The 10490-nt window shown below is 37.1% G+C and overlaps 2 protein-coding genes across 2 annotated transcripts; both read right to left on the reverse strand.

Moving 5' to 3' along the window:
• Positions 1-447: 447 nt before the first annotated feature.
• On the reverse strand, positions 448-4589 carry rrm2b (ribonucleotide reductase M2 b). Its single transcript, XM_055220067.2, has 9 exons — positions 4432-4589; positions 3711-3860; positions 3378-3494; positions 3110-3243; positions 1857-1951; positions 1604-1737; positions 1398-1502; positions 1197-1310; positions 448-1075 (listed from the first exon to the last, which is right to left on the reverse strand). The coding sequence occupies exons 1-9, from the start codon at positions 4474-4476 to the stop codon at positions 923-925; spliced, it is 1047 nt and encodes a 348-aa protein (XP_055076042.1). The 5' UTR covers positions 4477-4589; the 3' UTR covers positions 448-922.
• A 209-nt stretch (positions 4590-4798) lies between these two features.
• Positions 4799-10020, reverse strand: azin1b (antizyme inhibitor 1b). The gene is made up of 12 exons (XM_073858218.1): positions 9817-10020; positions 8594-8737; positions 7812-7988; positions 7545-7718; positions 7271-7443; positions 7068-7196; positions 6903-6984; positions 6679-6759; positions 6444-6591; positions 6253-6368; positions 5958-6175; positions 4799-5854 (listed from the first exon to the last, which is right to left on the reverse strand). Exons 3-12 carry the CDS (start codon positions 7911-7913, stop codon positions 5779-5781), a joined length of 1299 nt encoding a protein of 432 aa, XP_073714319.1. The 5' UTR covers positions 7914-7988; positions 8594-8737; positions 9817-10020; the 3' UTR covers positions 4799-5778.
• Positions 10021-10490: the final 470 nt, after the last annotated feature.

Below are 10490 nucleotides of genomic sequence, written 5' to 3' on the forward strand. Positions count from 1 at the left end.
AATAATTATACACAGTACCCAAACATATGTTATGTAAACACAAACTTTTATTTTGGATGTGATTAATCGCGATTAATCTTTTGACAGCCCTAATTTTTTTAGTTGGTTTATGGAAAATATGCGTTTATGGTTTATCATTTCCAAAGTAAAATTTGGTCCCAAACTAACAAGTCCTAGCTTGTGCCTTGGTAATTAAAATTTTGCAAATTCAGTTAAAAATTTTGATTTTAAATGTAAAATAAAATAATTATATAGATAAATAGTATTTACAATTTTGGATAACAACTGTGCACCAGTTGCAAACCTTGTATAACAAATTCAAAACACTTTAACCCATATATATGCTTTGACCATCAATATTTTCTGACTAACCCTTATTTGATAAAAAATATATATTTATATATATATATATATTTAGGGCATTTACCAAAAACACACTGTAACTGCTTACGATACCTTAATTAGGTATAACACTTTATTAACACATATATTTGATTTAATTTTCTTTACACTTCCTTTAAGATTTTAAAGGTCACAGATGGAGGTGAAATGTTTTATTACTGGAATTGTTTTCTCAGTAGGATGTGCCCATTGGGATTACTTGCTGTCTGTTATTTAAAAACAACGTTGAAATCCCAAAAGATTTACACCAAAAACATTTGTGTTTGGGTTTCTTACAAGGAAAGGCATCATTCTGATCTCTGCCTGTCTTTGTTTTGTTAATGTAGTCAATTCATCATTATCTAGTGTTTGTATTGGGTGCAAAAAAAAAAAACTAAATTTAAAATTTATTTTGTGTATTTTTCACTTTCTGCTTAGACTTAAAAGAAAATTAAAACAAACTAAAAAAAATCAACTAACTGACTGATTTCTCTGTAAAATACAATGAAATACTGTCTAATAAATATAATAATCTTCATCATTAGAAATCTGCGTCAAGAGTAAATTCAGAGTCCACAACGTTTGACATAACTCCAAATCGCTGGTATTCTCCCACTCGCTTCTCAAAAAAGTTTGTTTTTCCTTCCAGTGAAATCGACTCCATGAAGTCAAAAGGGTTTTCTGACTGGTACACCTTTTGAAATAGAAAATAAGAAGCATTGTGACATTAATATAAAGATATCACTTTACATTTATTAATATGATTCTAATCATTTAGAAAGACAACTAGGAGACAGTTCTGATATATTACTCACTTTGGGCAATCCCAAATCTGTTAACAACCGATCAGCAACAAACTCAATGTACTGCTTCATAAGAGAACAGTTCATTCCAATCAGATTGACTGGCAGGGCTTCCGTAAGAAATTCCTTTAAATAAAAACAAACACAGTTTAAGTGACATTCATAACAAAACTTACAAGAAAGCAATGTGTGGAATTATAATAATATACAAACCTGTTCAATGCTTACAGCCTTTGTGATAATATCCTTAATTCTGTCTGCTGAAGGTTTCTTCACCAAGTAGTTGTACATCAGACATGCGAAATTGCAGTGCAAGCCCTTTAACATTTAAGTGTCACGATCAGTTATTACATTTTGCGTATTTCTATCTTTGCTCGAAATGCTTGTAGCTGAGCTATAGGAGCATAATATTTTCTAACCTCATCTCTACTGATAAGCTCATTGGAGTACGTGAGCCCGGGCATTAGTCCTCTTTTCTTTAACCAGTAGATGGCAGCAAATGACCCAGAGAAGAAGATGCCCTCCACTGCTGCAAACGCTACTAAACGCTCTCCTGAAAGTACATAAGCGATAAGTTACTACTGTAGGTCAGGTGTAATAATCGATATTGCATCTCTTTAATCTATCTTGGAAAACACACTGAATGGACTGGCCCGTTTTTCTTCAACCCACCAAAAGTGGAGTTCGTATCAGAGATCCACTGTAAGGCCCACTCTGCTTTCCGTTTTACACAAGGCATAGTCTGAATTGCATTAAACAAATAGTCCCTGTATCAAGAAATACAAAGCAGAAGTATTAAATACAAGTGCAAGAGGGCATGCGGTGTGCTATGTTTCTACTACAGGTTGTTAGGGTTAGGATTAAATTCAAAGATATACATTTTAAAGGGAAACTTTACCCAAAAATAAAAATTCTGTCAATTTTCTGACTCTTATGTTATTACAAACCTGTATAAATTTCTTTATTCTGATGAAGAAAGATATTTTCAGTAATGTTATCACAGTAACATTCATAGGAAAAAAATGTCCAGTAAATGTACTTATCCAGCAATAGTTAGTTTGTCTAGAACAAAGCATTCACATAACTCATCTGGGTAATATACTTATGCCGCAATACTAAGCCTGTCTGGAACTGAGCTGATTTAAACCACAATACGGTATGACGCTTGCATTACATGTGAACGGCCCCTACGCTAATAGGATTCTGTTTCTCTCGACCCCGAGGACAATGAGACAAACAGACCCAGTTCCTGCTGCTGTGAAGGTCATCACACCACTGATCTACTGACTGTCCTTCAACGTGATGCCCAGCCGATGCCTGACCAACGACCACCGGCGGAACTAGTTTAATTCGCTTACCCGTTTACATACCCCGATAGTATTTATATATAGAAATATATATGTATCTCTCTCAGGGGTTTTTCTCCTCCTAGGAGTTTTCCCCCTGGACTAACCAGGAGGGTTTTTCTCCTAGGTTTTTTTCATCCCCTGGGGAGTCTGCCACCTTTGGCTTAACTTTCCTACATCTATTAATGTAAAGCTGCTTTGAAACAATTAACAATTGTGAAAAGCGCTATATAAATATTGAATTGAACTATGGAAGTGAATGGGGCTCATGAACGGTTTGGTTACACAATTCCTCAAAATGTTTTTCTTCGTGTTCATCAGAACAAAGAAATTTATACAGGTTTGTAACAACATGTCAGTGAGTAAATAATGACAGAATTTTTATTTTTGAGTGATCTATCCCTTTAAGTAACTTTCTCTCTCACATATGAACAGATAAAATGCAAGTCTGTTCATAAACCACATAAAAACGACATGAAATGTGCTTAACCGAACCTCACACCTGTCACCTGTGTACATGCACGTTGGAAGTTACTGACATTGTTAAAGTGAACATCACATTGCTTATTTTCCTCAAACCTCTCTTTAAGATCCCTGATGTAAGTGTTGATGAGCATGCTGTACATTTCGGAGTGCACATTCTCAATAAGGATCTGAAAGCCATAGAATGAGCGAGCCTCTGGAAGTTGCACCTCTTGACTAAACCTTTGCACCTAAGTGAAGACAAACATCCCTGTTTAGTACTACTTCAAACAGACTATTTCATAACCAAATATCTTAAGACACTTGACATTGATTTCCTTTATCATGAGTACAAACAAAGGTCGTCTGGTTGAGACAGACTTGCCAGATTCTCATTGACAATCCCATCACTTGCTGCAAAGAAGGCCAATACATGAGATATAAAGTGTTTTTCATCAGACTTCAGGTTGTCCCAGTGAGCCAAGTCCTTTGATAAATCCACCTAAACAAGTCAATAAACAAGAGAAAATAGGACGTCATCACAGGAGTGGCCATACATTGTAATTACTAAATAATTACCCTATTACAATTCAATGTATACAATACAACTACAATTCTGTTTATATTTATTTTTAGGGATGTTACAACATAATCCCTCGCTGAAGTGCAGCCTAAACAACCTAAAAGATTAAAAGGACAAAAATGTAAGATTCCTCACCTCCTCAACTGTCCAGAATGAGGCCTGAGCTTGTTTGTACATTTTCCAGATGTCTGGATACTGAATGGGAAAGATAACAAATCGCTTTGGGTTTTCTCTGAGAAGAGGCTCATCTTCAATGCTCTTTGGGTCAACATCCTTGTAACCATTCTGTAAAAGAAAAAGTTAATAGAGGAACAAGGTGTATTTTTAAACTAATGCACTGTTAAGAGTCCTACATCCACCATTCATAGTAATATATATAGAGGAAGAAGAACAGATATACGGTACTACAGTTACAGCGCATGTGGGACAAAATGATGACGAATCTGCTACGCAAATATTAATTCACATATAACCTATTCATATAACACGTGTTTATGACAGAATGAGGTTCATTTTAATTGTATTTTAATAAAAAAAAATTTAACAAACCTTACTGTTAATAATTCATATTTAATGTAACGTTAGCTTAATCCATTTGCGATTCGTAATACTTTACACAGTGTTACTAAAATGAATCAGTTCAAGAGTTTTCAATTCATACAAAGCATTTCATTGAATTGCCATTTCATTCTTAACAACTCAAAATTTCGTTTTATTTACGTTATAAACAGTTTGTCTAAGGCGAAGGCCCTTTGTTATGAAAGCTCCCAACAACAGACATATTCGGGACAGCAGATTCACCATTTATTCGAAGACCGTAAACCTGTATCAAAACCTAAAAAATAAGTTATTTTACCTGACACTCCATAATATCCGTCGACGTGCTCATACTAGAAGTCATGTTTATTATTGTTTGATCGGCAGCGGTGAAGCTGCGACCTCTCGCTCTGACGTTGTCATTGCTGATGCTGCTCGAGCACGATACTCATGGCTTGTAGCTCCGCCTACATTTTGAAGCTGATTATTAACCCTTTCACTTCTTTAACATAAACCTGAAATAACACCAAATCTGCTTGATGTAAAGGTTGGTTTTAAATGTTTATGTTTATATAAATACATATATTTAAAGTGTAGTTATGGAGCAAAATATTTGGTAGCTTTAGCTTCCATGTCTAATGTAAAGTTCACTACTTGATAAACAAAAATGACTCTGAACAACAGTATTTGCTCAAAGAAATGTATTAAATTAACATTTTCATTACTCCTACAAGCACAATTGTACAGTCAAAGACAGACAATGGTCCATTAGTGCCTTAGACAATAGTTATTTCATAAAAACAGAGTGAGTCATGTTAAAATCAAAATAATTAACTGTGCTAGACACACAGGATAATACATTTGCAATATACATTTTGGATTGATAATCACAATTAATTTGGAAGTGAAAATTGTGTTGTAGGTTAATTGAATTAAGAGGTTCCTCAGTGCCAGACAATCCAATTATAAAATATGAGAAAATCATGACACCAATTAACATCTGCCTTCTTATGATAACCTAGCAGAAGGCTCAAAAATGTTCATATCACAGTACATTTAACCATAGAGCACTAAGAAATATAATAACCTTTAAAAAACTTTTACGTGACGCACCACACGTACTGAGGAAACAATTTGGCATGAGGAGCAACTCCCCAAATCTATAAAACCATGGACATTGTGAAAGAAGAACAAGGACAGAATTGCTAAATCAAATTTTCACTTATCCACATACTAAAGACGATAGCATATGTGAAAATATTAAAATCTATTTTACTGAAATTACTTTGGAGACAAATGCATCATGTACATTTACAGGACTGTATTTAAGTAATCTATAGCCATATATATGTATACATCAAAAAATTAAATTAGTTCAACATTTATGTAAACGGTGTTTAAGAAACCCAAAGTTTGGGTGCCATCTCCACAGTTATCCATTTTGTTGCATATGTTATTTAATATGGGTTTTCTGCCACTGTTTTTGGTTGCTAAGGAAAGTGAGCCTTTATGTAGATGTGAGAAACTGAGGTAACAATGTCAATCAATTAGTTTGCCAAGCCTTTCTCCCCCCATCAAGTTATCGAAATGTTTTCCACCCATGACTGTTGGAATGTTGACTCTGCAAGCACGTGCCCAGTGTTCATGGAGATCGATTTTGGCTCCGTTACAAGCCATACTGGACCAGTGAGAAGTTTTTCATGGTGTCATCCACAGAGATCCCAGCTTCCTGCATCTCAAACCTGATGGAAGGATATAATATGAATGTGTGTAACATCTATCAAAGTACCTCTTGGTTAAACGAAATTAAAGAGCAGCAAACAAATTCAATATGGCTACAATTACCAGTCATCTGTAGAGATGGTGTAATACACAGGTGGTGGTTGTGTGTCACTAAGGGGTGCTGACCCTTCCTGACCACTGGCCCCCATGTTCCTGAAAATGAGCCAGTCCCCAACAAAGATCTCAGGGAGAAGGCAACACTCCACCACCTGGTCCAGTGCGTCACACGTGGGACCCCACAGGCTGCTGGAGAACACTGGTTCATCTAGGGTGAGTGACATCTAAAAACAATACAAAGTTTAAAAATCTCAACCAGGCAACTAGTACAGAAATGTTTATGCAAGTGTGAATCAATTACCTTGTGCACAGAAGGAGCGGCGATGGTATTTCCAAACAACTTCCCCACAAAAGATCCATACACACCATCGTTCATATAATACATGAATTTTGGTTCATCACTGTGTTTCAGCTCATCTAAAAGCACATTGGACATTTAGTCAGAGGAAGCGTCAAACGAATCAGTAAAATAAGATAAGATGGGAATTTTACCATGGAGATCCCGGTATACTGATTTCTTTCCGATAACATTGACAGCCATGGTGAAGGAGGAAAACACAAAGAAATTTCCTGGTTCAGCAATGACACTCACTCCAGACCCTGAGGGGAAATAGGCCTCTAGCAGTGGGGTGACAGTAGAATGTATCTAAAAAAATGAAAAACGTCAAAAATGTTTTGAAAAACATCCACATTGAGCAATATTCAAATAAAAGAAACATGAAACTTGATGTATCTGTTTTAACTGAAACTCAGAACCACTGAATCCACCACCGATATTCAGAATCTTCATGTCGAAGCCTAACTCCTTCTGTGGAAAGACACAAGGAAAACTCAGCACTACAACAATAGATACATAGTGTAAATCTACTAAAAAATGACAGTCGACTTATGATATCCAAGACACTTTATATAGTATAGTAACCATGTTAAAAATCACATTTATCTCCTCACCCCCATGTCAAAGATGCAGCGAGCGTCTGAAAGTGCATGGGTGTACGCCTGGGGATCTTTGCTTGACACTGGTACCTGAAACCTGCAGACAGAGCAGCCCAATGTCAAATCTACTGAAATTAAAATTCAATACAAAAACGAAAAACCTTATAACAGTTTACTTACATGACTCCAACCACGTCTACACTCAACTCCCTTGCCATTTCCATAAGATGCCTGCAACCCTTCAAGGAGCATCCAATGATCACACTCGCCTCTTCTACCTGTGCTTCAGTAGACACTTGTAGCAAAAGCCTGTTGGGGCAGAAACAGAACGATGAATTATCATATTAAACGGATGCATTTTATTTCATCTATTCAGTACTTACTTGGACTCTGGATGGGCACGTGCAATTTTACGAAGCTCCGCCTCGTTTTCACACACCAGATAGTTAATGCCATTCTTGGCTGCATGTTTAATGAGTGAGAGCTGCTTGCAAACACCAGACAGGATGATGTTCTCAGGAGGGACATCATGACTGAGTACCAATGTGGTTTCCGCCTGAAACAAGTTAATGAGTTTCCATTAGATCATGGCCCTAAAATCCATAGAGACCTTTCGAAATCTGCAACTTTTATTAAGCAAATTGTTTAAGATGTTACCTTATTTGCACAGACAAAACCAACACCAAGCGCAGACAGGAGTTCAATGACTACAGGGCTGCTGTTGCAACTGACTGGGTAGAAGGGCCGAATGAGGGGCATGGTGGTCTTCCACAGAACATACTGTCGCATTAGGGCCCCAAGGTCGGCCACAACAAATGCATTCTTTTCAGCCTGAGAAAACAACAACAATGAGTATGTAACATCATGTGTGACTTGAAATTCCATGTGCCTGGTTAATAGACCTATGGTTGTCATAATACGTACCAGATTTTGTTCATAGACATGGCTGTCGATGACATCTTCAAGGGTCAATCCTCCTTCTAGTATTTCAATCATGTAGTTTGGTGCATCAACGAATCCTTTCATCTCAACCGTATTCCGCAAATCCGACAATCATAGAGAGTTTACTGAGCCGCTGGGTTATTCTTGGTATGCAACAAACTGTTTGGGGTAACAAAAGTCACTTTCAGAATAGTGGTTTTATAACAACGTTACACATTTTGACGAAAATTTCAATAAAGGCATAACACCGCATGTTACCAAATGCTGTGCATTATATAAGCAACCTTTGAACAGGAAGAAATGAACCGTGTCATTGTTCAATTTTGAGACTCATTTGATACGCATCAACAAAGTCCACAAGGCCAATAAGTAAAACAAGCAGAGAAAACCAATCACATCATCAGAGAAGGTATCACATGAGTCCAGCTCAGTATGTTTAGAGATGACGACAACACACAGGCTTTCTCTCAAGCCGAACCGAGATAAATCCCCGTGGCTTTGAGGCACAATGGAGCGTTTGATGGTATTACCAATGGACTTATGCAGTATGACTGGGGGACAGAGATGTCACATAGAGGCCGCCCAGAATGTTATGTAAAACCAAAAACAATCTACCACAGTTTGGTAACCAACTGTTCTGCAAAGATTTTGTGTTTTGTATATAGCCTATACAAGTGTTTGTGTATATATGTATGCATGTATATATGTATATGGATATATGTATGTGTATATATAATTCAGGGGGTCAGAACGCCACTACTTACATGGACAACGTGGGAGATGGTGCTCTCCCGCTATCAACTAGGATCCCAAGGCGGCTCAGCGTTGAAGTCAAACTGCTCGCGGTAAAGAGCCTCCCCTAGGCCTTCGGGGTAGCGCTTATACACCCGCAGAGAAAGTGGGGAGCCCTGTGGTGCCAGAAATACAGACATGTTAATATATTTCACTCAGAATAGTAGCTAGCTGACTGATTCAAATAAAGGACGTGTCAAAACATTTCATAGTAAGTAACCAGTTTTCTCATACGCTCACTGTATGTTTATCATCAACATCATTACTGTAGGCTATATGAACCTTATCAAGTGACAACAGGTTTACTACTGTACTTTGTACCAGAGTTTCACAGACCTGGGTGATCAGTTACCTTGTGTTCTCAATTTTAAGCATTAGACAACTTTGTATTATCTTAAACACTCATCATGGGATCATTAAATGAAGTTTCAGTTTTATAATATATTAGAGATAACAGTATTTGTTTCTACATGCACACAACACCTTCTGAAGTTTGAGTCATCTTTTGTCCTGTTTAATTAATACTTATAGGTTAACTTCATTAATTATGAATTCCAACCCATGACGTTATGTTTTGGTAATAGCTGTATTGAGATAACGCTACAATAAACATTGCGTAGACTTATAATATATAATAAACTATCTTGAAGGGAATTCTGTTTTGCCATTATGTTTTACTAATACAAATGTTTAACTGAGGCAAGACAACTAAAACTGCTAACGTTGAGTTAACGTTAATTTAATATTTAATGAGCTGAAAACACACGGTCCCATTTCTTGTTGAAATTCAGTAAACCGGTAGATTTTTGTAATAGTGATATATAATACTACTAACGTTACTACCACTACTACTAATAATAACAACAATGTGTAGTTTGTCTTGTTTAACTCGTCATTTAACAATCTGATAGAACACGTCGTATGCGACTGGGTTTGGATGACTGAATCAGCTACTAGTAACTATTTAGCCAACTACACCCGTTACGCTACAAACAAAAAGGTTTTGTATTATTAAACTCATTTAATTCGTATAACACGTAATATTTAATTTTATATATCGTTGTCCTTCACGGAGCAATGCCGCTACCCGTATTACAAACGCGACTACAACCAACCGCCATGTTGTGTGTCACAGTTCCTCACAAGAGCCGTTGAATTTCCCGAGTCAATAACCATAACCAAAATGCGTACTTACGTGAGATAACGGCCTGAATGATTTGGAAAATCGTCTTCTCTTTTTCGGCGGAATTTTTAAAGAGTGGTGGGGACACAAATAGAAGAAAGAAAGGAGGCTGTATGTGCCATATGCCTGGGTGAGGACGACTCGGGTCGAGCACGGAGCACTGTAATACGTCTTGAGCAGAAATGGTCGGTGGAGGAAGGCGGGCGATTTGTGAGAGAACACGGGGAGGAGCTTATATGTATAAACCCTACTACCGGGAAGGCTTGGCTTATGAATATTATTTAGGTTACGTGATTGGACGCTCAGGGGGAAACTTTTTGAGAACGTCAGCACTTCTGGTCAATATTCATGAGCTCAGGCAAACTAGTTTAGGCTTGTTTAACTTCGCGCGGCGCAAACTCATCTACATGTAAGTACAGCGAGAGTTCTCGCGGTACTTTGATGTCATATGCCGAGCGCCTCTTGAAGTCGAGCACACCCTTTAGTAGCCTGCGTAAATTTGTAGGCAGAGCCTTTTATGTACTCATAAAAGAATTATGATCATTTAGATCATTATCTAATTCCTTCTCGAGATAGACACTCCTTTGAACATGTTTAGGCCTACATCACAGGCTCTGTTTATTTGTCTTTTAATGTCTGTACTTTTTGTTAAATTGGCAAAGATTTCATCCTAACTCCACCCAATT

Source organism: Misgurnus anguillicaudatus, chromosome 20 (genome assembly GCF_027580225.2).
Source record: "Misgurnus anguillicaudatus chromosome 20, ASM2758022v2, whole genome shotgun sequence".
Lineage (NCBI taxonomy): Eukaryota > Metazoa > Chordata > Actinopteri > Cypriniformes > Cobitidae > Misgurnus > Misgurnus anguillicaudatus.

Bases quoted from the DNA above. Each gene is read 5' to 3' on its own strand.
- azin1b (XM_073858218.1), bottom strand. From the start codon at position 7,913: ATGAAAGGATTCGTTGATGCACCAAACTACATGATTGAAATACTAGAA. The intron at 7,719-7,811 runs GTACGTATTATG...TTGTTTTCTCAG, and splicing joins ATGTCTATGAACAAAATCTG to GCTGAAAAGAATGCATTTGT. The intron at 6,369-6,443 runs GTAAAATTCCCA...ATGTGCTTTTAG, and splicing joins AGTATACCGGGATCTCCATG to ATGAGCTGAAACACAGTGAT.
- rrm2b (XM_055220067.2), bottom strand. From the start codon at position 4,476: ATGACTTCTAGTATGAGCACGTCGACGGATATTATGGAGTGTCAG. The intron at 1,952-3,109 runs GTTTGAGGAAAA...TTCTTGATACAG, and splicing joins ATCAGGGATCTTAAAGAGAG to GGACTATTTGTTTAATGCAA. The intron at 1,503-1,603 runs GTTAGAAAATAT...TAAATGTTAAAG, and splicing joins AGCTTATCAGTAGAGATGAG to GGCTTGCACTGCAATTTCGC.